The sequence below is a fragment of the Phacochoerus africanus genome, chromosome 2 (genome assembly GCF_016906955.1).
Source record: "Phacochoerus africanus isolate WHEZ1 chromosome 2, ROS_Pafr_v1, whole genome shotgun sequence".
Classification (NCBI taxonomy): domain Eukaryota; kingdom Metazoa; phylum Chordata; class Mammalia; order Artiodactyla; family Suidae; genus Phacochoerus; species Phacochoerus africanus.
In genome coordinates this window covers 167,926,685-167,953,374 of record NC_062545.1, presented here as the reverse complement: position 1 = coordinate 167,953,374, position 26,690 = coordinate 167,926,685, and the positions used below count along the sequence as shown (strand labels likewise).

The 26,690-nt window shown below is 37.8% G+C and overlaps 1 protein-coding gene across 5 annotated transcripts in view; it reads right to left on the bottom strand.

The window, feature by feature from the left end:
• Positions 1-26,690, bottom strand: part of MAP2K5 (mitogen-activated protein kinase kinase 5) — a 273,914-nt gene that overhangs the window by 79,850 nt on the left and 167,374 nt on the right. For 4 of the 5 annotated variants that reach the window (XM_047767144.1, XM_047767146.1, XM_047767148.1 and 1 more), the window contains 2 exons: positions 23,329-23,400; positions 3,418-3,447 (listed from right to left, as the gene is read on the bottom strand). In XM_047767144.1, coding sequence (XP_047623100.1) covers positions 3,418-3,447; positions 23,329-23,400 — 102 coding nt within the window. The remainder of the gene's footprint in view (positions 1-3,417; positions 3,448-23,328; positions 23,401-26,690) is intronic. The other variant, XM_047767147.1, reaches the window with a different exon arrangement.

The following is a 26,690-nucleotide window of genomic DNA, read 5'->3' as shown; positions in this document are numbered from 1 at the left end:
GAGGCTCACTCTGCTCACCTGGAAGCTAGACATAACAGTCCCTGCAGGTGGGAGGTACAGTCTGAGTCAGCTAACAGGAAGTGCTCTGGAGCTTGATGTCAGAAAGGCGCTAGATGAATCCAAGACATTATTGTTCTTCCTATTATAAGCTGTAGTAATAAGACTGTATTTATAATGGCTCCTACCTAACCTTTTTTTTCCCCATAGAGCCCTAAACTGCATACCAATGAGGCTATGCAACTTTAAGGTCTAAAGAAAGATAAAATAGCACTTTCCAATAACAAAATCCCAACCCCCCCAAACAATGAAATTCATGGAGAATGATTATCTCAACCAAAAACAATCCAGTCCCTTAACCTTTATGTTTGTCCCAGGCTACCGACTCTTCCTGATATCTTCCCAACACCTCTCCCTCATCTGCATCCCCACCAGATACACACTGTGTCACAGGCAGGAAGAGATGCTGCTAACGACGCTGTCAGTAGCACTGATGCTGGGCTGGGGGAAGGACAAGTCTGGAGGCTGGCCTCTCCTCATCTCTTTCCTCTCTGCTTATTTCACACTCGGCTCAAGTTGCAGCTGGCAGGAGTCTAAGCACATCCTTTTTGCAACCTTTAGCTGACAATTAAAAATCTGTTTTGTGCTACAGCCCAGCATCAGGGCTAGAAGGGTGGCCCTTTGTGATTTTCCATAATCTCATTTGATCTGCATACTTCTAATCAGATAGGAAAGGCAGGTATCAGGATGCTCATTTTAGAGATGAGGAAACAGGCTTCAAAGAGTTATAAAACATGAATTAAGGCCTGCAGTGACTGAAGTTTGTGGTAGACCTGGGTTCTAATCCTAATCTTCTGGTTCCTGGTCTAGAGTTCTTTTGAACAGGCCAGACTTCACAGCTTGTCACTAGCGAAGACAGCTGAGATCTGGTGCTCTGATTTGACTCCAAGTTCAGAGTAGTGACACCCTGGCACTGTCCCCAGCTGTGCGTACAAAAAGGATGCACACTATGAGATCTTAAGGATATATGAAAATATTTCATGTATTTAAGGACCAGACCAGTGGGTAACAATTAAGATGAGGCAGTCTTCAGCCTGATAAGTAAAGCTCTGACTCTATGGCTGCTTTGTAAACTAGTGAGTTTCCTATCACTGCAGGTGTTTAACTGTTTGCTTTGCACAGATACTGTAGAGAAGTTTGATTCAGTGATGTCTGAGATCTCTTTCCAATCTTGAGTCTGTGATTCACTCCTGTCTATTCCATTTGGGATTACATAGCATCAAACCATCTACAGTACAACAGTGAACAAATCAGCCATTCTGTTTGCTCAGTTTATCTCATAGAGTGGTTAGGAGTTCAAATGAGAAAATATGGGCCAAAGAAAGGGTATTATTTCATAATCCAGTCTCTGCAATACTATAAAAACAAACGATTTTCTTCATGTGCTTTATTTGAGGGCAAAAGGGAAGGGTAGAAAATGAACTTATAAAGTATCCTTTCCCAATCTTCAGGCTATAGTACAAAGTCTGTAACATAAATGCCACCTCCACCAAAAGTCATTACTGATTCTAGCAATGAAGTGCACAAACTTCTGTTGAAAGACCTGGGAAACAGACCTGATGGCATCAAAGCTGTTTCTATTATTTGAAATAAAAGTCCCAATTTGGAGATAATATTGTGTCACAATTCGAGGAATACAAAATTTTTCCTTCACTCTGGCATAATGGTGATTGCTAACAAGGGAGGTCAGCATGCTAGAATTTTCCAACTTGCACTTGACTGGTCAAGTAAATGAATACTTAACGGTCTAGAAAAAAATTCTGCACAGGTACACAGCCTCTTCCCAAATTTGACCAAAGCCTTCAAAAGCTTCATTTATCAAATGCAATGGCAATCTTTTTCTTACACTTATCACTTACCAGATCTCAATGACACTCTATTAATCTCAAGAATACAGCTACATTTTCAATCTTTGGCATTTGTTAGGATGGCTTACAAGTTTTTTCCTTAGGCTTGTTTGAGAGATACATTGTACAGAGCCTCCTCATTTACGAAATGTTAGGGGATTGCAAAAATTGGTCAAACAGTGACTTGTTTAAAAATTACTGACAGAATAAGAGGCTTACCAAGATAAATATTCTAATGAGCTATAAATCCTGAAAAATGTGATTTTAATTTGATGGGCTACCTAGAGCTAAACAGCAAAGCTGCATACACTAAAATCTCACTGAGTGTGAGCATGCATGCCAAGAGATTACATTTCAGGTTTTCTCTTTAAGGAAAAGATTATGTTTAAACAAAGAAGCCTACAAATTTGAAAAGTGAGACTGACACTCCTGAACCTAACAACTTGGATGATTTCTCTTCCACTTATCTGATGGCTTCAACTGTAAAAGAAAAAGGATACAAAGGAGATGACATTTCAGCGTGTGGAGAGTCTTTAAACGTCCACATGGGTACCAGGAGAATTTGCTTAAAACTGCTTATAAGGATGGTGGAGAGAATGAGCCCCATTCTATTATTCAATAACCATGTTTGTGATGCATCTGCATAATCTAACCATGCATAAATTAGTATGTGTAATACAACACTTATTTGCATAATAATAGCAAGTTAATAGATGCTTAAAGAGCAGAGACCAACACCACCTTTAAATCAGATATGCCTCCAGGCACTTTGGCCTGTACAGACCAAGATGCCAGAAAAACAGTGAGCATCAACCAGAGGAAAACAGTCAAACCATTCATTTTTCATCCCTTTAGACGTTTCACTTATTTTTCCCCACACACTGGGGAATCATTTTCAAACCACAAAATAGCTTTATATTTTAAGTGCTAGCACCTTTATATAATAAAAACCTTAAAGAAATTACTAGAGATTATCATCAGTAATGGTAACGTAATGGACAGTTTGTTTTCTTAGAAATGTAAATAGGAAGGGAATATTTTTTAAAAAGAATATGTTCAAAATCATATCCACATAAAATCGGGGGCCCATCCATTTGCTTGGCAAAAATAATGATCTATATTAGACATTTTCACCCTTCACCTCAATCCTTTAATTCAAATAACTAATTGAATCCCAAATCTCAAATAACGTATCAAGAAAAGGCTATGCCTCTTTTCCAACCTCAGTGTGAGCACATGGTACTGAGCTGGGATGAAGAAAAACATCACCAGCGTCACACAAAAGAAGAGCATGATGATGGCTTTCAACATTTAACAAAGAGGAAAAAAAATCTGGAGTTTAAAAAAATCAAAAATCAATAGAGACTTCTAAATGACTCCTTTAAGATATCACTTTTCAATTTAACAGGACAGATTTATTTGTATGTGGCTCAAATGTTCACAATTGCTCCCTGCACCTTCATACATAGGAATGAATGTCACAGTGGCAAACAGCAGTAATGAACAATCTTACCTGAGGATATGGAAACCTCCCAAGAGCAAGCTGGGAAAGGAAATAATATTTGTCTAGTTATAGATTTGCATGCAGGGCAGATCTCCTTAAGACAGACAAGTACTAAATTTCAGAACTACATCCAGCAAATATAAAAAGCTCACAACCCCAAATGCATGAACTGAATCATTGCTGTCATTACATTGAGAGTTGTATTTAGAATGGACATTTACATCAGACAATGTTGTATACCCAATAAAAGGTTCTAATTTTAACGACTAAACACTACCCTTATGTGGTTTCCCTTAGGAATATTCTCAGCTCTACGGGCATTACTCATATTTACAAGTGTACAACAATTTCTTCTAGACAGAGATGTAAAACTATAGGAGACTGCTGGCGTTTCCTCTTGTAAAATGGGAACACTTAATTGTTCCTAGTCCACAGCTCTGTAGAATTTTCAGTTACAAGTATTATAGGAAGACTTGTAGGAAATGGGCAATGGGGCGTATGAAATAGAAAATTTTGCTATTATTTTCATCTGTCAGCTTTTTTTATCTAAGAAGAGCTGCTACTAGTGGGAAAATGGCATTTCAAGACTGCAAAGTTGGAACTAGAGGTCTACATCTGAAATTGGAAAAGTGAATCCTTAAGAGTTCCCAGCTTTGCTTGATTGGTAAACTGCTATGTGTTTCTAGGCCACTCACTTAATTTTGGTCTTTGAATTCTCACCTGTGAAAACAAAATGTTCAACCAGGAATAGCATTGATACAAAGTATTAAAATCAAATTTACCAAACACAGCATAATTTATTTAAAGAAAATAGTGGCTAAATTTTGCAACTTTATAATGTGGCCCATCTTCAGGCCTGAAATCCTTTCTATATATTTGTAACTATTTTCAAAGTAGAACTGCTACATCAGGGAACTTCTAAACTGGAATGGATCCAAGGAAACATGAATCCATTTTAGAGATTAGAACCCTAGAGTCTCATTGAAGACATTTCCACATTTCCAGTTAATCAGTAGAAGCCTAGGGACTAACTCCAAGACTTTCAACTTAATCCAATGTTCTTTCCAGAGTATTACATTGCTTTTCTAGATCTTGAGAAGTTGTGCCTTTCTTTCAAACACACTGACACTGCCCAAACATTTCTGAACTCTTCTTTTGGACCTGTGTTTAAAATCATTTCAAGTAACAAAAGAACAACTACTTCATTTTATTAGAATTGTATCTTATCCTAAATTTAAAATTATAACCCTCTGCCTTTTGATCATGTAAGTTATTTCCATGGTCTATGGGTATTACCAAAACCCCAAAGCCAACTTCGAAGAATAAATATTTTGTTCCTTACTACACATAGGCATGAAGGTACTGAAGTTAATTTTTAATATTCTAAAACCAGTTTGAGAAACAGCAATGTAATTCAAATAAACCATAGGACCACGTAAGGTAACTACTTAGGGCCAACACTCATTTGGATGGTGTGTGTGTGTGTGTGTGTATGAATACTCAGTTTTTTTTATCTTGTATTCATCTCTTGCATACTCAGAGTTCCTCGATTCTCAAGATATAAAGTTATAAGATCATTATTTCATTTGGTGGGTGGTGTTAATCCATTCAAGTATAGAGTGAAAGAAAGAGCGTGCAGATGTTAAACTCCCTTTTGGTTTTGCGTGATAACATTGCTATTAATTAGGACACGGAGGGACTAAGCTCACTACTGCCCCCCCTCCACCCCCACCCAATCCAGGTCATTGATTTGATACATTTTGTAAATACAGTATGTTTCTGGCCAATGAGAACATGTACCCTGACTCAGGGGGAATCACTGTGGTCTACTGTGACAGTAATGGGTGGACTCGGCCTTTTCACCATTCTGCACTGAACTGACAGGCAGGGACAACTCATCAAAAGCTGTCACCTAACATCACACTAATCTGTGGATTATGAGTTTTGTACATTTTTCCATTTGAAGCTTAAAAAGTAGCAAGAGGAGGATCTCTCATCTCAGGTGAAAAAGCTGACAGCTTAATAAATATTAGAAAACCTTTTCTATCTCTAGCCCTTCTATAGGTGCTACACCATTCACTCTGGTACATGTTGAACATGTTCTTGGGGCCTATGGAAGAATTCTGTCCACATGGCTTACCCGAAGAAACTTACCCACCACACATACAATTAAGGTCTAAACTAGCTAGCTGGTGCCAACATTGGCCATTGGGTCTTGCAGATTAAAGAACTAAGCAATGACAAATAGAAGGCTTTGAAAAAAAGTGTGGGATAAGGTGAAAAATGTGAACTCTTTCCTCTTCAACATAAAGCCTCAAATGCTCAAGCCATCAACTGTTCTAAGGAGAGGCTACAGCTGACTAGGAAATGTGCACTCATCTACTCAGCTCCCTCTCATGACTATTAAGAGGTAATAAGGCTGACAATGTCATTCATTTACTCTGTAAGATCTTCAAGCAAGAGACGGGAGAGAAAATTCAGCTGGGAACCTCTTGGTACCAGCCTGCTTGGAAACAGGTGGCGGTGCTTCAACTAGTGAACTCATCATTCTTGGGACTGGCTTTACGTATGCATGCTTTCCTGATATCCTGTGGAACCTCAGTCTTACTTGTCAACTTCATTCCTGGGAGGACTGCTTCTAAGACATTTCGTAGATCTGACCTCTTTTGAATCAGAGGACAAAGAGAATGGTTCCTTGTCCTAGACTGGAGCAGCGTAATGATCATTTCCTCTCTCACAGTGATTCAACACTGGGCTGCTCCAGCGGCAGGCCAAGGATTCCAATTCTGCACCAGTGAAATCTAGCTGTGGTACTATTAGGCTGGCACCAAAAGCGGTCATTTTAAGGCTCTGGGAGAGAGAGTTGCTGTCCATGTATGTCTCTGTCCTCTTAGGTTTAATGCAGCTGCCGTGTTTCTGTTCCACGCTATTTGTCTTATGGCAAAATAGAAGGAAATACATAGCCAGGCCCTAGAACATTTTTATAAAGTTTTATTAGGAGAAGGTAAAAAAGGAAAAGGGCTCTTGGTAGACATGGCTGAGGCTGTCAAAAGTCAAAATAAACACTGAACTCTTATGGGGAAAAGGGAGCACATATACTATGAGTGAATATTTCAGACAGACAAACCTGGGGCCATTCTGTATCTTTTACTCCTACTGGTCTATAAATCTACTTGCATTTCCCCAGTTTTTATTGTCAAGGTATTACAAATTAGGAAACTTACAAAAGAGAGTATGTAATCTTCTCTGAAATGGCCTGCAGATATGTCACTGTACTAAATGTGTTTCAGATTTAATGAAGCTTTAATGTCCTTTTTAATTTTGCCTGTTTCTGTATCACCAGGGGTCGGGCAAGGCAATCAGCACTCAAGAGGGTGGTTTGGTTTAAAACTAGGAAAAAACTCATTTGCTTATGAGTTGCACTGTATTTTCTTAATTAAATTTACTGAGTAAAATGGTTTAAGTTCAGCCAACCAATGACCTTTGTATGTAGATTTAGATTTATAAATAGGTTAACAGTTAAAGAAGAGAAAAAAAGGAATCACAACAAAGCAAACAGATTAGGGCTAAGCCAATAGAAATCTTTGCTGTCTTTATCATCTTTATAAAAAGAAGCATTTAAATTTAGGCAGCTTAAGTCCAATTTTTAAAAAAAAGTACATTGAAAAATGTGGACCCACATAAGCACCAGTAATTCATCAAAGGACTCTAACATCCTTTTCATTCCCAGGAGGGGAGCAGCTCACATTGTAAAGATTTGGAAAAGCATTATTTACTTGGGGGGAGCAGACGTAGAGATGGGGGGAGGGAGAGGATTCCACTTAATGTTAAATTAAAAAGTACATTTTAATTCCAAATACTTAAGATTCAGCAAACTGCTAAATACTGTTCATTGTGGGAAATTTTCTATTCAAAAGGCAGAAAAAAAATGTTCTGAAAACATTTACCAGTTGGTAACACACTTAAATAGCAATGAACCCTTAACATTTCACTGTAGAACTAGGAGTGTTCCTTTGTATTGTCTTATCAATCTTTGATTTGTACAACCATAATCTATGAAATACTCTTGAGTTAGCAGTATTTGAATATGCCAAATTTTATAATTTCGTATGTGTGGTTGTGATTATAACAATTGCCAAATGAATAACAAATGCATGATAAAAATGTTTGTATTTTAACAAAAATTTAGGGTATAAGATAATTTATTTACAAAGCAAGAAAAATGGCCTCTTTTGGTAACCAGAATAATTATTGTCATGAAGTCATAAATGGTAAAGAGAAAACATGCACTGCAGCCAGAAAGCAAACGTAGGACGCGAAGTCAGGATATGTTTTTGGTGATTAAGTTTCCAACTTAAGAGTATCAAGAGTATCAACAATGTGGGAGCAGTTTTAAATTTACAGTTATACTGCAGAGCACTGGATTTTATAAATTCTTAATTTAGACGTATTCTATGTTTCTCAGCATAACTGCAAATTGAAAATAAGCATTTTCAATATAGCCAGTGATCTAGCTGAAGGAGGACTTTATAGTCTGAAATGTTCTAAAATTTGTTCTTAATTACCTTGTGCACATTTTGCACAATTAAATTTCCATCTAAGGATTTTGCATTTAGATTGTGAACTGCAGTTAAACCTTCATTTTATAGAAATGCAGCAGCCGCTTTGGAACATTCAGACACAGAGAAACTTTAAAAAATCAGACTTAACTACTGGATTACATAAAATTCCCTAGGTGAGATTTCATCCCAAGACCAATTTACACAGTCCTAGAGAGAGAGTTTAAATCATGTGAAGCTATGCTGGTGAAGGACCATAATAAATATTAAATACCTCAAAATCTACCCTAAAGATTTTACTTTTCTTCCCATGTATCAATTTCACTGTCCTCTCACTGAATGGTTTAAGGACAATCCGAAGGATATAACAGCAATTTACCAGTGTTAAAGTGCTTCAGAGGTTAAATTGACAACAAAGAACACAGAAACACAAAGCATCTTGAAGTAGGGTTTCAATTAAATGTGGAGGATTTAGTAATACAGTACCAAAAAAAAAAAAAAGAGTTACAAATTAATTTAATCTTCTGCCTATAGTTTGCAGCTGCACTCCGAAGTGTCTAGGGCTTAAGAACAAAGCCTTGAAAGGCCTCGGAGTGAGGAAAGCTTCAATTTTTAATGTATAACGCCATTAGCTGATAACTTGTGGAATCTGCAACCCCTGTGGAGGGGCATAAGTGCGAGTAACAGAGACTGATGAAGTGACATATTTGTTCATGTCTAGAACTATGAGGAAGAGGGTTATTACTAACACCATCAGGCCCAACAGAAATATGCCCTAATAACCTTTGGGACCCTCCACGTTATCAGTTCTCACTGCATTACATACATTAAAATCAAAACCTAATTCCCTTTAATTAAAGACAATTAGTTTTACTATTATTGTTTTTAACTTGTATAATATTATATAATACATTGCAAATTGAAGATGGAATAATAAATGTAACAAAAGCATCAAACTGTGTACACCTTTCTACCCAAGCTTACTGAAATTGGCTTATCACTGGTGTCTAAGGAAATTCAAGAACAACCCTCATTAAAAGTGGTGTAGAAACATTGCACCCTAAAAAGGAGAACCAGAACCATGCATATGTTTTCTCTATTCAATTTATACTTCTTTTCACATAACGTTTCCCTATAACTCTAAGGATTTCTTTAATACAAACAGAATTATGGCCCAGTGGAAGCACCAGAAGCTTAATTAATTTGCCAAAGGTCGTACTGTAGGTTGGTGGCAAAGCTTGTTAAATTACTAGGAACTCTGGACTCTACAGATGTTTTGGCAATGGCAAAGGCCCCTGTTTGCAAAAGCCCCAGAGACTTCTAGAGTAGTGGGTGAACCAGGGCAAATAACTCATGACGCCTGTACAAAAAGTGCCAAGTGCCCTGGAGAGCTCACAAATAACGTTTTCTTTGTGTAGAAAGAGCCTAACTGTGAGGTTCCTATTAGGAGTGCTTCTTAACATGTGCCAATGTTTTTAAAACAACTATTCATCCTCACTAGAGTCCACTGGTGAAAAAGAAAATTTATTTTGACGTCAGGATCCCAAACACAATAGCACAAAGAAATAAATCAAACATTTCTCCACGATTCAGTAGGTCCTGCATTCTATCCCACAGATTACTAATAATAATGGAGAAAAAGACAGCATTACAAATAAATGTTTCTAATACAGTGGGTTTTTTCTTTTTAAATTAGAAATGGGTTTACTACAGTGGACACTTAAATGGGGCCGGGGCAACAGTAATTCACAAGCACAATATCTTAATGCTGTTCCTTTAATTGCTTTATTTGTTTTACTGTTAAAAATGATTGCTTGCTGTAGTCTAACCATGAATGCTGAAAAGCATGATACATTGAGGTCTCAACCTGGGCAAACTGTACCTAAACTTACACTTTATTGCAGCTTAGTTCACAATCTTCGCCTAATATAGGGTTATATCCCAGTGCAGCAGGAGGATAAATCATCCTGGAATATTACTCTGGCAAAGTTTAGCTGTGACTGGAGCATATGTGCTTTCGAGCCACTGAAGCAAAGGCCCATAAAATACACTAATTACTGGAAGTTATGGTCACTGAGTGATTGATAGCGCTCTGCAAGGCAACTTCCTCATTTTCAGCTCTTCTGACGGGGCTCATCCGCCACATAGCAATTATTAATTCATGACCCACCCCTCAGGCACTAGTACCTTTACTTCTAATTCTCCTGCTACCAAACTACTGCTACAGCTGGACACTGTCTTTCTTCATTCTGATGGCTGGGTAAGGATGATAAAAAGTAGATTTCATGCTAAATGCTATTGTTTTGATTCTTTAAACGTTGCTTGGTCTTTCTAACCCTGCTGTCCTAAAACATAATTTTCCTTCCTCAATAATGCTTTTTTACTTGCATCATTTTTTCCTTAAAAAAGTTTGTGTTTTATGCATATTATATGTATGCATATATGTATATATGTGTGTGTGTAGGCTTGTATATATGTGTGTATATATCAATCTGTCTATATTGCTTTAGACTAAAAATGCTGCCTGAATAATGTTTTGGTTGAATACTATGGGTAAAATGTAAACATAAGTTCAACTAGGCTATGGTAAATATAAGGCAGTTAAGTGATTAAAACAAAACAAAACAAAACAAAAAAAAAACAAAGGGAAAGTCCTACCTCAACCCTCCATTTAAACAGATCCATTTTGTGGCTTTGAAGATATTCTAAATTATTTCAAATTGATTTTTTCCATCAGTAACTCTAAGCAATGCTAACTAAAATATCTGTGTATATAATCAAATCTCTAAAAGTCACTTAAAAACAACTGCAAAGGTCTCTTTTGATGGTATTCTGTGCATTAAGAGGAAATTCAGTGAGAGACTCTAAATTAAAGAGAGATAAAAGTTCAGTCAAGATGGATGAAAGCAGACATTTTACTTTTCTAATAGAAAGATATATGTTCTTCACATTTTTGAACAACTCAAAACGCAATACTAACCATGGTTTTCCTATGTGGAATCTGAGATGGTGTAACAGGTGAACAGATGACTCCAAGCTACTTATCCTTTCATAACTTGTTTCAAATTGTTCCTCCTTTTCTGTTGGGGGTTAGTCCCAGAAAACAATTTTGAGGACAAAATCCATACCCTCCCTGCCTATACATTCAATGGACTATGTATCACAACCTACCTGATAACAATTCCTAGGATTCTACCTCTTCCTGTATCTCTAATGCCTGGTAAATTTCACTTGTTTAAGGAAGACTCTAAGTTGTAAACTTTTATATGCTCTCCATGACACTGGAAATAGTATTTTTTAGTAGGCTGACCATGAGCATTTGTTGATTATGATAACCCCCAATGTGATGTCTGCTAGAGTTTGGTTCATCAACTTGGTTCATGGCTTGGTTGTTTCTACCAAAAAAGCTATAATACCTTAATGAATATAGTATACAAACTCCTCAGTATTAGGGATTGATAGTTTTAACAGGCAAGGCCCTCTTGCACACACATCACCTATGTAAGCATTATGATGAATTTAGATGGCTAGTTTCTTACTAAAGACTAAAGGGTTGCAAGAAGTGAAAAGATTAAACTTCCCCCCAAATCATCCCATGTGCTTAATTCAATAATCATTTTAATCTTCATAGGAAGAATTAAGAAATGACACACTTTCAATATGTTTGTATAATGCTGACCTATATCCTCTAAGAGTGGGTGCCTTTAACTCTGATAACAGACCCTAGAAACCTAGCTTGGAGCTGTCCTCCATTTCTAAACCACTCCCTGGAGTCATATAGTTGTGAGTGCCTGAGAAAACACCAGTGCTGGGGTATAGTCTAATGAGCTCAATCTAAGCTACACTTATATCTACTGATCTACTTCTTTTCTATAGCACATCTTTCTTCCAGAGTCAGGACACTTAACTGCTGCTGCCTGGTCTAGTCACCTAACCCTTCTGGAAAAGTCCTTTAATTTCTCTGGATCTCAGTTTCCTTATTTGCAAAATGGGAACTTTGATGCTTATACATCAAATTTGGTAGAACAATGTTAGATACCTTAAATTACCGATATTTTGGTTATTTCTCATTATGGTGGGAAAAGCTTAAATGAGATAATGAATATCAGATGGCTTTGGTAAGTGTTATGTACACATAAATATCAAATGGCTTTGGTAAGTGTTACGTACACATAAAGATCTAGAATGATGCTTAGCAAGTAGATATCAACTGCAAGTAACAGAGGAAAGCAAATTACACTTTACTACCAAAGACCCAGCTGCCAGTTTTCTTCTGCACAGCCCTACCTTATGCTGTATTGTGGGCATAGTCCCTTCCTGGCTTTGGAGCTTATTGGTAAGGGAAGAGATCTGATTCAACAAGTTTTAATGTCTTTCTTTAGTTAAAAAACACTCTAGTCTCTAAATACAAGATAGACTATGTAAAATATTTTTCTACATAAATGCTAAAAAATGTTAAAATTATTATTCATTTCAGAACCAAAGTACATAAAATGGTCTATAGGATCTTTGAGATGATTTTTAAAGCCAATTTCAGGTCACTGGATTTGAGTTCTGAAAGAATTCTATGAGTAGTGGTTTGTACCACTGGATATTTTGAAGGTAGCAGCAGTGGTTCCACAAATTACCACACTCAGAATTTTAGAGTTAACAGATGTCACTAGAACACTGGGCCCTTCTTATCTTTCATATCTCCACTCAGAAGTAACCCTGCACCAGTGAGTTACCCCCATCATATGATGCTGTTTATTTCTGCCTAAAAAGTTACTGTTGTCAAGCATCTTTTTTATCATATATGTTCCATGAAAGCAGGTATTTTGTCACTTTCCCAAAATGTTCCCAGTGACTAGCACAGTGCCTACCACACCATGCCTCAACAAACATTTGCTAAGTGACTAAATGAATAAATGACTGCATCTCATCTAACTTTTACACCTATGTCTTCTACAAAGTATGTCTTAAAAAAACAAAACAAAACAAAACAACCTGAGACAAGCATTTAGTCACTACTTAAATGCCCCCCGCCCCAGGGATGGGGCATTTTTATCTCTAAAGGGATGACTGCACTGTTGAGTAGGAGGGGTGCAGGGATCTGTCTATTAGAAAAGTCTCTATATTGAATAGAAAACCATGGGCTTTTTGCTTTTGGTTTTTGATAGCCTCAGAAAGTTCAGCCTGCCAGTCATAAAGTAGCAGCTTGCCTATTCTTTACTGACAATTCTTAAAACAGCTGAACATGGGCTGTCAAATGCCTGCTTTGTCTTCTCTTTATTTCTTTATTCTTCATATCAAGACTTTGTTGATTAAATTTTTTTTTTTAGTCCAAATTGTGTGTGTTTGTGTGTATACACAATTTAGACATGTGCTGTTGGAAAAACTTTAGAATCAGTCTGAAATCCATCAAAATAATAAAATGCTTAGCTGGGACTGCTAGCACCTGTCCCATCTTGTTTTGTCAATCTCATGGTTGTTCACGATAGCTCTGAGCAAAAAGGAAGTTCAACAATGCCTCATTCAGTGGGAAACACTTCACATTGTCTGCCAGTTTCACATTCACTACAATCACTGACAACCTTGGAAAATGCACATTTAGGCATGGTAATCTGAGACAGCTGGATCCCTTCACAGACCTTGCAAAGAACTGAACCAGTCAATCCATCATCTGCCAAAGGTCACTTTAACAGCTCCTTTTTGCAATAAGTTATATAAAATTTTAGACAAAAAATGACAATGGAAAAATCAAGTTAAGACAATTACAGAGAGGGGAGTGTGAGCAGGGAGAATGAGTGACAGAAACCTGCTAAATGTGCTTTTTCTCAATGTTCTTCAATGTAAGGGAAGGTGGCCCATAACAAGGATTCCAGAACCACACTACCACCCACTTTCCTATACCATCTTCCACTGAAATCTCCTTTGTCTTTAAACTCTTCAGCTTTGATCCTTCTGCCTTCTGATGGTTCTCAGCAGAAATTTCTGATCAACAGGTAAGATATTTCACTAGATGGAGCAGTAGACAGCATACTATAAAATTCAACATCCACTCATGTTCTTGGCAATAATTACAAAAAAGAAGAGGAGAAAAAAATCAGTATTTGAGGGGAGCACACCAAATGCCAAGTCTTTATGGTTGAAAGAAGATGACAGCAGCTGCTCAGAGGGGATCCAAAGCCATCCGTCACCCCTCAGACCAGGTTCTTAATCACCAAGGGCTAGAAAAGCAAACAAAGCTGCAGCTGTAAACTCACTAGAGACAGCTGTGTCTCCGGGTATTTTAATTTTTTTTTCCATAGGGAGAGTGGGGAATATGTCCTTCTATACATTTAGAGGCAGGAATTAAGTCTAGATAATGCTCCATACTTCTTGTCATTTGGTAAACACTCAATACATAGATGTTATTTCAAAGAGAAGTTTACTTCTCAAAGTAATTTAATACAGTTGTTATTGTTAAGTGAAAGCATTTATTACAAAGCCTAGAATACTGGAAATGCCTGCTTTCAAAAAAATATGTGTTTACTATTACTGTTTACCATACGCTTCCTTTATTACATTATAGGTTCAACAGGAAAGGGAACATAACTATTTTATCTACCAAGGTATCCCTAGCACCTAGTAAAGTGTTTGGCACATAAAAGGGGTTCAATGAATATTTGAAGAATGAATGAATTCTAATGTTATCTTCATTTCACAGATAAGAAACTGACACTTGAAGTGGCAAAATGACCAAGATAACACTGATTGTAAGTGATGGTGGCAACACATCTGATTAACTGTTAAAGCTCTCACAGTTCAAGAATTAGGATGACAGCCTTACCATCTGAAAATATATCATAGAAAGAAAATGATATACTCTCCATCAAACTTCTCTAGAAACTCTGTCAAAGGTATTGGGCTAGGTGATCCATGTAGCTTTTTCAATACTTCTTTCATTTCCCATAGCTCAACATACTTTGCATTTGCTTGTAAATGTAGAAAATTACACTTCATTTTCTTGATATCCAATGAGTCTTATCTAGCATTCATTAAACAATATGTATAAAGGCAAAATAAAAAAAATTAGATGCGTCAACATCTTTTAACAATTCCATAAGACGAGGTAATTACATTCAACTATTGGTACATTTTATGTTAAATTTTCCTCAGGAAAAATCTATTATAGATATCTGCAGAGAACTCAATGATTTACTATTCTCCTATCAAAACTCACTTTCCCTGGGCGAAAGCATTAACATGTGTCATTTAGAAAAAAGTTAGGTTTGTTTTTTTCCTCTCTCTGGAGAAACACTAAGAAGAAGGCCATCTCAAATGACATATAAATAATCCTCTCATGTTATAAAATTAAAATGGAAACATTTACTTATTTCCTTGTTTTTGTTTTCTCTGTTCTTTCCTCCTGAAACTTCTCTTTTTCATGTTCTCCAATTTCCAATTCTCTTTGTTGTTGTTCTCTGAAAGTTCTTTTGTTACAGCAGCCTGTTCTTGTTTCCTAGATGCAATATTTTCACTTATCCCTCTGAGAATACTATAATAGTTTATTTGAATTTTTCCCTCCTTCATAGTTTCCAAGCCCTCCATATTGCTTTTTTTTTAAATTATTATTTTAGATCTCTGTTCTTACCTTAAAAGGCTTCCTTAAATGTTCTGATAAGAGTAAAGCACTACAAATGAGACTGGAAACTCTTTGCTTGTGGGTGGAACCTGTAGACAGAGGTAACACGATCTAGCTGACTCCTTCCTTAGGGAACTTCCAGTGCCTGGATCTTTAAGACTTCCTGGTCAGATTTTCCTAGATAAAGTCTCTTCCAATATCCTGCCTGTGTCCTACGAACAGACAGCTGGGAGTTTCAACATCTAGAATCTAAACTTTCACTTAATGCTTCTGCCCTCACTAATGGGTGACCCAGCCATCTACAGTGCCAGGTATCACTTATTTTATTCTCAGAAAAACTCCTCTACTCAATCTTGTATTAGGGTTGGGGAAGGGCAACTGTCTGTCTGTGCTGAGTTAGAGAAAAGAATCTGTGGGTCAAATAGCTTAACTGCTTCTCACACAGACTTTAAAACAATTCTATTCTGTGGTCACACCCTCACTTGTAGTTTCAGATATGTGGTTCTACCAATTCCTGAACCTTCTGGGTGGTTTATAGGAAATCAAGTGCTTCTTTGTTTCTTTACTGCTGGCTCTTGATTTCAGCACTTTTGGTTCTGCTAAATTGTTTACTGTTGTCCATCTGCTTTCCCACATCCAAAATTTGGTTGCTATTGTCTCCTTTCCCTTTCTTTATGGTAATAAGCCTTAAAAAATCCCTTTATGGTTATACTTAGTGGAGTCTGCCCTGAGAATGGAAGCTAAGGCATGCATTCCATGATTTAACCAAATTAGTAGTCTCTGTGAACCAAAGTAAACATTTCAAAAGGTAATTTTCCTTCAAGAGGGGATAATTTTCTCAATTTTCTCATTGTGACCTTTCCAAAAGCTCTGAAATAGGGCTCCCATCTAAAGGTGGGGAAGCTGAGGTCCAGAGAGATTATGCAATTTACCCTAAGATCTATAGTTTAATACTGGCAGAGGTGGAATTTGAATCTAGGTCTGATATGGCCAGCAGAAAACTCTTCCTCGCATGTGAAATATCTGTGATCTATTCAGCAAACATTTGTGAGCTTTAACTTACATTAAAGGTTCTATCGAACTTTAACTCTGATCTTTATTTTCAGAAACTGCTTTAAAACCATCAAAAAAATATGAAAAAACTGAGCCAAAAAGATTTCTTGAGAAACCCCTGGGGCAGTGAAATTGTCCTAGAGAGTGTAGGAGATTATGAGAATCAGATTTAAATCCTGTCATAAGGAACTATGATATACCTATAAATTAATATAATACAAAGAGAAAAATGTACATGCCATAAGGAAGATGTAGATGAAGGTCAGAAGAAGATACTACCTCCAGCTGGAGAGATCAGAGTTGGTGTCATAAAGGATAGGTATTTAAATTTTATCTTTGAGAGAAGAGGAAAAATAATATTCCATGTAGACTGAATGGCATAGTATTCCTGGAATATTTTTTACTTGGTAAAAGTAATTCTGAAGCTCACAAGAAAAACTATAACTCTGTCAAAACAACAAAACTCATAAAATCTTCAGAAGATGGTGCTACTTTGAAGACAATGACATTGAGTGATTCTCTGAATGTGTTCTTCACCTATCTAGAGACATTTTTCTAAGCCATGGACCCTTCTTTCATCATTTTCACACATCATTCAAACTACTTCAGTAAAACAGTGATCATGCTGAAGAGGGGTCTCAGAGGACTAGATGACACTCCAATTAACCAAGCACATTGAGCCAGACTGCTCTACGCCTCAGACTCAAGAGACTGGTGAGAGAGGAGGCAAACAAAGGCAGAAAGAGAGAGGACCCAAGTGAAAAGAGCAGAATGCATGTGCTACAAATGGGGCTTTCAATCTGACTCCTGCGGAAAAGCCTGTCAGATTATTCACCACCAACCTTAATAAGGTTTACAATAGCCCGCCAAAGAGAATCACAAACCAGAACATGTACTTGTAGAGCATACTCAATCAGACGTATGTGCACTGTTGTCCTGGGTGCTGCTGGAGGAGGGTGTGTGTTGAGTTATTTTTTTGACTCAGGAGCAACTTAAAAATCCAGCTTTTCCAAATATGACTATTTACTTCCCTACTGCAGATTTATGTTTCAACTTGAGTGATACAAGAATATGAATGGAGTAACTAACCAGTGAAAAACAACAGTGGGATTCTCTCCTCAAGCCATTCATTTTGTGGGAGAAGAGAGAAGCACCGCACACTCTGTGAAATTAAGAAATTCTGCCCTAAAACATTTTAGGTACTCCCTACGCCGAGGAATTAAAATCATTAAACTTGGTAAGATAAAGTTCTTACTATGTACACACTCATTTTCATTTTAAAGTTGAGCCCTGAAGTCTTGAATAGCAACCACCAGGGTGAAGAGACCTAAAAGTCACCCAGTCAACTGAATCAGTGTGAGCTTTCTAAGAGTCAAACAAATATTCTGGGGCAGGATTAATCTTCCCAGTTTGTCCTAGATCAGGAATTTTTACTCTTGTTAGTGGGTCTCACTTCTTTTTTCTTCTCTCTCTCTCTTTTTTTTTTTTTTGCATTTTCACACTGATACTTGTCATGAAGTTTCAAGGAAGTACAACTTCTTCCACAGGAGTTTTTTCCCCCATTACCAAAGGAGCCCACACAAATTCCCTATATGGCAATGACCTTTATTTCATTCCATAACTAATCCACGTGAAGAGAACTACAACACATTTAAAGATCTGATTTGAAAACCACAAACAAGAAACATAAAAAGTGGCCCAAATCTTCACATTTAGTAACAATGCAGGGCTCTAGTCAAGCTGAATAGTATCATTTTTTTCCCTTCTTAAGGGTAATTTCCACCTTTGTTACTTCTGCCAACACCAAATACTACATACAGCTGACAGAATCCTAGAAGAGACCTACTTTATTCCACAGAGGGATACTGAATTGAGAGAAGATGGGGGCAATTCTGCTCCTGGATAACAGATAGTTTGATATTAAAGATTCCTTGCTTAAGGCACAAATGTACCTGTCTGTGATTTTTTTAATGGCACATTTTAGCGGCATGTAGCATTATCTTTCATCAAAGAGTGTGGTGAAAGGCCTTGTTATGACTCCCCGTAGGGACTGTGACAGCACATTAACAAGGGAAGGGGCAGTATGCAGAAGGCAAGCAAGGGTGAACCTTGTATTTTAGGAGTTTAAAACAATGAAGGGAACCGTTTGATTCTTGCATCACCAAACCTCAGGATCTTATGGAATTTATGGAATTTTGGCGGGGTGGGGGGAGGTGCTGGGTAGAGGTAGAAGGGATAGAAAACTCTAGTTCCTATTTTGCCCCTATTTGATTCTTGAGTAATTTCAGGAAGATTCTTTTGCTCTGTTTGCTATATTTTTATCCCATTTGTTTCTTTACTACCTGGAACCCTAGAGGAATAAACCTATTGACTCAAAACACTTTGAGGAAGGTATCTCCACAAATAGGTAGACCTTGCATACTTAGACATCTGCTCTCCCCAGAAGTGTTTACAAAGCTCCACTTTAGAGTGTGCTGGGGGATGGGGAGGGGCTCCTCCATCTTCTCCTTCTTTCTCCCAGTGGCAAGTTCCTTTGAGACCAACCAAGCTCAACTTTCAACTCCTTTGAGAAGCTTGCCCCGTCCCCTAACCTTTGTGGTACAGAGGACTTCATAAACATTTTTACTAAAGACTTTGTCACACTGTTCTGGGCTTTAGATGTCTGTCTTCTCTATTGGGTTGGCTTTTCTCAGCTTTGTGTGCTCCACTCCACAAGGCACATGGTATGTGCTTAAGTAGTAGTTATTGAATGAATGAAAGTTTCTATTCTTCAGAGCATGTACCTTGAAAGGGAATCCTATTTTTTAAAGTGAGACTAAACAGAAGACATGCAATTCTTTGAAGCTATTGACTATGATTCAGAACACAATTGTTACTCAGCATTGTAAAATGCTATTGAGATTCACACTTCTCTTGATCTACAGTGTTTGAAATTAGGATTTACCACATCTATTCTAAGCACACTGTGGTGAAAACAAAGAAAAAACTGACCTCTTAGTGCTTTTTTTGGACTAACTTCCCAATCTCTTCAGGTAATGTTCTGATCACATCTGCTCCTAAAAAGACAAAGAACCTTGGGGTTCTCTTCATTATTGAATCACCCACAGTTTCTCATCTATAGACTCAAAACCTCTGACTCCAGTTCCCTATCATTTATTTTTTGTTACCTTGAACCCCAAATGAATATGGAATAAAACACATGCCAGGGCTTTACTCTACTCCCTAAAGACCTTGTCCACCAGTGTATTTGGTCATTTGTCCTTACTTGCCTGTCTGGTGATCCTAAGCTCTCAGAATAGAGAGAATGCAATCACATAGTTCCTTAAGTATCACACACAAAGAGGTGCTCAATAACAATTTTTGATGATCACAATCAGACTGTGCTTTATATCCTCTAATGCCATCTCCTCCTCCTCCTGATTTAACATTTGGCTCCTCACCATACATTTTAAAATGCAGGGAGCAGCAGAATACCCAACCCTTCTTGGCCCTCACTCCTGACCAGTGGTCCCTTTCTCCTCTCCACTTCACCACATGAGCCAAAACTCTCCTTCTGGCATTCAGTTGTCTTACACTCAATGGTGACATTTTTTCACACAGTTCCGTATACCTTAATCCTCCTCAGTCTTACAAATTCAAAGTTTGTTTTCTTCAGGCTTTTAGAGACCCTTCAATAGTTTGCCTCCAAGATAAATGAACATGATCAACAAAACCTAAATATATCAAAGAAAATCTCCTTCCCTATATGACAAAGATCCTCTTTTTAAATTTTATTTATTTATTGTTTGTTTGTTTGTTTGTCTTTTTGTCTTTTCTAGGGCCGCTCCTGTGGCATATGGAGATTCCCAGGCCAGGGGTCTAATCGGAGCTGTAGCCACTGGCCTACACCACAGCCACAGCAATGCAGGATATGAGCCACGTCTGCAACCTACACCACAGCTCATGGCAACGCTGGATCCTTAACCCACTGAGCAAGGCCAGGGATCAAACCCGCAACCTCATGGTTCCTAGTCGGATTCATTACCCACTGAGCCACGACAGGAACTCCCAAGAGCCTCTTTTTTAAATCATTCTTTGTATTCCTAGCACTCAGCAAAATACTAGCAGACATATATTTCAATACACAATACAAATACATTCTATTTATTAATCTCTCTACCTACCTACCTTAACTGATCTCCCTGTTTCCATGACTGCCTTTCTACAGTCTGTGCTCCACTGCTCACCCAGTCATTCACTGCAAATGTAATTCAGATCATTTACTCTTAGAGTAACATCTAAAGTCCTTACTAGGGCCTACAAAGCTATAAATGATCTGGCCCCTGGTTACCCCTCTGATGTGTTTTTTCCCACTTTTCCTTTGTTAACTCCACTCTAGTGACCCTGGTATCTCTGCTTCTTTTATATATGCCAAACACACTGCAGCTTAGTGCCTCTGTATTTGCTGTGGCCTGATGGCCCCCTCTTTTCACACCATTCAAGTCTCTGCTCAAAGGGTGCTTTATCAAAAAGGACTACTCCACCTTATTTTTCCCCATAGGACCTATCTCCACCTGATAAATTAGATACTTAGTTATCCTTCTGCTTCCTGTCATTAATGCCTCACCCTTCTGTAAATGCAACTCCATGAGAATCAAGAATGGAGTGTCCTTCGTAACTATGCCCTGAATGCCTACCTAGTGGGCATAGCAGGAGCTCAATACATGAATGAAGAAATGAATGTGGAAAGGAAAATGCTGAGTAAATATGCTTGCTCTAAATCTTAAATCTGTTAGTTATGTTCTCTCACAGTATTGCTATGCATCTGCATATTATACCATGCTAGGGTATTAAATCACACAATCCTAGAGCTGTTATAAAAAGTTAAAGAAAGACAAGAGCAGACTGCTTAGAGTCATAGGATATTAGTCTAGAAAGGGGTTTGCAGATCATTATTTTACAGATAAAGAAACTGAGCCCCAAAGTGAGGGACAGTGTGACTTGCATAAGGGCAACTAGAAGACCAGTAGTAAAGCTGGAACTGTGAACCAGGTCTTTTATTCCCAATCCAGGATTCTTATCTTTAAACTATGTAACTTCTCAAATGTTCTATACTATATCTGGCTGTTTATCAAATATATTTCAGGGACTAGAGTATAGTGCTGGGACCTATATCTAGTCACTTATGATGGAGCATGATAATATGAGAAAAAGAAGGTATACATGTATGTGTCAGTGTGTCACCTTGCTGTACAGTAGGAAATTGACAGAACACTGTAAACCAGCTATTATGGAAAAAATAAAAATCACCATTAAAAAAAATACATGCAAAGGGGGAGTCTCCACTATAGCACAATGGACTCTGCAGTGCCAGGATGCAGGTTGAATCTCCAGCCAGGTGCAGAGGGATAAAGTATCTGACATTACAGCTGTAGCTGGGATCCAACCCCTGGCCCGGGAACTCCATATGCCACGGGACAGCCAAAAAAGAAAACATTAAAAATAAAATGTGCAAAGGGAAAGTTCCACAAATCAAAAGTACTAGTTATCCCTGAAACACGCTAAATGGACAAGCCCTTAAGGATTCTGTTGGGAGACTCAGGTCCAAGCATCTGTCCACCACTATTGCTAACCTCTCAGCTGATGTAAGCGTAACTGTGTTTTCTCTTGGATTCCTTTTTATGAAGAAGCAGAAGAATATTAATTAATAAATGTTGAATATTTTTGCTTTCTTTCCACAGTGCAAGAATTGAGTCTGAAGATATTTCCTTACAAATTCAACTGCATTCATGCATTACAAAAAAATCACAGAAAAAGTATTTGACCAAAAAAAAAGGTGATGCAACTGTGATGGCAACTCTCTAAGATCTTATTTAAGAACTTATTTCTACTTTTTAAAGAGTCCTCCTTTATCTGTATCCATGCATGTAAGATAGAATTCTTGAAGCATGAATGAATATCCAGGCTCTACACTACTGTAAATCACTCAGCTAGATGTCCTTCTAATATAAATCCTACTCATTTCCCTATAAATCAATGATCATTGTACAGAAACTTTAGCATAGTGCTCTAGCGGGTGCTACATGTAGCATATTAAGATAAAGTCCATTCTAAATACAGCTTTTAAGAGTAAGACAGTAAAACTGTGCTAAATACATACACCTATCCTCTTCAAATCATAACACAGCCTGTCCCCCAAAACATGATATGATTCTACTGAAACAAGGTGGCTGTTTTTTGTTCTAAAGTAACATGTAGAAATTATACATCCAAATGAGTAGGGCTATACCCTTTAATCAAGTAATCACTTATGGAAGTTGTATATGTATTTCCACAAGGCAACTATCACATAATTTTTCCAAAATTTTTCTTTTAAAACACAGGTTCTCCAGATTTAGTATGCATAGGGATCCCAGGGGGAACATGTTAATAATGCTGATTCTTAGAGATCTGAATTTAAATGATCTTGGATGGAGTCTGGGAACCTGTACTTTTAAGAAGCACTCCAGGTAAGTTTTATACAGGTGATCGGTGAGAAATAGCACTTTAGAATAGTCAGTTCACAAACCATGCAAGGATATCAAAATAAGGAATACTGAGGTAAACTTTTTACATATACACATAACACATGGGAGGCTTTTTTTCCCCCCCAAATCTTCATTCTTCCTTTAGTATGCATAGGGATATATATTTGCAGATATATATTTGCAAACAACAACATACCTCCATGAAAGAGATTCCTAAGCTCCAGACATCAGAATGGATTCCATACTGCTCCCCTGAAATTCTTTCAGGCTGTAAGAAAACAGAAGGAAATTGTGAGATGATGTCAGCTATTCCAGGAAACAAAGACACTAACATGACCTCAGCTAAGGCAGAGAGACATCAAATATCTGTACAGCACATTATTAGAAGAAAAACAATTTTATATGTCTGTGTATTACATATATAATCTACAGAAACTGTATAGGTAATATAGGTATATTAGATATAATCTCATTGAATCCTTACAAAGACCATGTGAGGGACACTTTGTTATTTCTATTTTACAGATAACGAAAATGAAGGCTCAAATTAGTGAAATTATTTAGATAAAGTCCTAAGCTAGTAGCAAATGAGCCAGGACTCAAACTCAGGTCCTCTTCCACTAAACCCAGTGGTCTTAGCTGTGGAATGACAAATTGCACAAAAAGATTATATAATTTAATCACTATGTGCATTTTGAGAGATGGATCTGAATCACTAGGGATTCTACTAATTTTGTTTATTTGGAAATAAATTTAAACTTCTAGGAAAGTTGAAAATTAAGACTAGAACAAAGAACATCCTTTATCCAGATTCACCTACTTATCAACATTTTATTCCATTATCAGGGTTTTCTTTTGATACGAACCAAGGAACAGTTTGCAAGGTCCATTTGGGACCCGGTCGTTCATCAAGACATGCAGAAAACACCTGGTCTAACAATTACTGGCACACTCTCTACTTCAACAGGAACAATTTCATACTGAAGTGGATGCTTCCTGGTCTCCTCATCTCTCCATGATTTGGCATTCAGTAGGGTACTTTGCAGAAGTCTTTTGAATCAACAAAGGAACAAATGAACAAGAGAAACTGAGGTCTTGCTGAGATGGAATGATTGTTCAAGGTTACAGAGCTAGTCATGGCAGGGCTAGGATCACGAACCACTCCTCTTGACTCCTAGTAGAGCATTCTATTCTTTGTACCATCCCTGGAGTTCCTGGAAGCCACCACAGCCATCATCCTTTAAAAACTTCCATCAGAGCTCTTACAAGTCACTGATCAGGGCCAGCCTGATCCACTGCAGATGGAAGAAATGGGCACTTACCACTCACCAGCAGGCGATGTATAAGGCATGTGGAAGATGCGGGCCGGATACTATCAGATGAGTTGGCAGAGTCCTACATCTTGGGAAGTTGGCTTGGTTGGGGACCATAACTTTTTAACTTACTATCTACTCCCATCCACCAGGCTATCTCATGTATTTACTGCCTTCTTCTGGGACTACTTTTCATAAAATACATAAAGCCCTACCCTGAGGTAACTGAATGGATTGTCTTATTCCCTTTATTTATTTCTTTAATTTTTAAAACCCTTTCCTAACAAGAATGATTCTTCCCAAGGGCCAGTGTCATATGACCATTTTTCCCAACTGCTAACAGACATGGTCATTCCAACTCCCTAATACCTTTTCTTTTACGTTCTAATCCCCCACACCACCACTTTTCAAGTTCCTTGCTCATCCATGAGTGAACCCATTACCCAATTCTAGCTAGATCAATAAATACTGGGATGCATTCATATGGAACTGGCCAGCCTGCTAAAGGAGTAATGCCGTCATCATCACTGTCGTCAACAACAACAACAACAATGTCACTGCTGTGCATTTACTGAAGAGTTTCCACGTGTCAAGTACTGTTTTAAATGCTTTTCATGCATATCTCACTTCAGGCTCACGAACACTCATATTAGACTAGTACTATTATTACCCCCATTACTCAGATAAGGAAAATGAAGCAGAGAGCGGTTTAATTTGTACCTACTAGAAATGGGTAATAATAGCTATTATGTAATGACAACTTGGTTTGACCCAGACACTGGGGTAGAAACATTGCATCCTCTATACCTCAGAACAATTTTACAAATATTATTGCCCTCATTTTACAGATGTAAAAACTGAGGCTTAGTAAGACTAAATCACTTGCCAAAGTCTAGAGTTATGGATTAGCATTAGCATTAAGCTATGGATTAGTATTAAGCATTATTTAGGTACACAGCCAGGATTCAAACCCAGGTACACATGACTGAAAAGTCAGGGTTCTTCCCAGTTGTGTCAAACTGTCCCCAGAACTAGTAGTCAGAAGAGCCATACGCTAGTCTTGATCTGGTCAGTATTTCTCAAAATTCAGCCTTGGACTTGCCATCATAGAACTGCCTGAGGTGCTCAGTACCAATGAACTTCCAATATCAGAACTTCTGGAGGTGGCTCTGAGAATCTTCATTTTATTTTTTTAATTTTTAAATTTTTTGTCTTTTTGCCTTTTCTGGGGCCACTCCCACAGCATATGGAGGTTCCCAGGCTAGGGGTCCAATCGGAGCCTACACCAGAGCAACAGCAATGACATATCCGAGCCATGTCTGTGACCTACATCACAGCTCACGGCAATGCCAGATCGTTAACCCACTGAGCAAGGCCAGGGATTGAACCTACAACCTCATGGTTCCCAGTTGGATTTGTTAACCACTGAGCCACGATAGGAACTCCTGAGAATCTTCATTTTAAAAAGTAATTTCTCTGGGTGAATCTTTGGTAAACTCAGCTCCAGTCACTAAACACGTCTGTTTCTTGCAGAGGGGATGATCCACCCTCCTCTTCCCTGCTGAGTGAATATTTCTTCTATGGGCCCTGTTCAAGGGCTACATTTTTTAAAGTGAAACCTTCCTCCACTCCTCTGGCAGAATTATGAATTCCTGTCTCCATATATCATTAAAATGTTCTTCAAATCTTTCACATTAATTTGCCACACTGTGTTGTAATCATCTGTTTGCTAGTCTATTTCTCTTTGGAGGCAAAGAGAGTGTCTTACTCATCTTGTATCCAGTTCCATGCCTAGTATATGGCTGGTGTGCCATCAGTATTGCTGACTGAAGGGATGTTTACTGCACATTTTTGGTGCATGTTTACTGCACATTTGTTTTTTTAGAAATTAAAAAAAATTTTCTAATTTTATGGCCACACCTGCTGCATATGGATGTTCCTGGGCTAGATACTGAATCTGAGCTGTGGCTGCAGCCTATGACACAGATGCAGCAAATCCATACTGTTTGCATAATGGTTGTACCAATTTACATTCCCACCAACAATGTGTGTGTGGGAGGGTTCCCTTTTCTCCACATCCGCTCCAGTATTTATTTATAGACTTTTCCTTCCTTCCTCCCTCCATCTTTATGTTTTTTAATCTCTATTGATTTCCTCCCTGATCTTTATGATCTCCTTCCTTCTGTTGACTTTAGGTGTTGTCTGTTCTTCTCTTTCTAATTTTTTCAGGTGCTAGGTTAGGTTG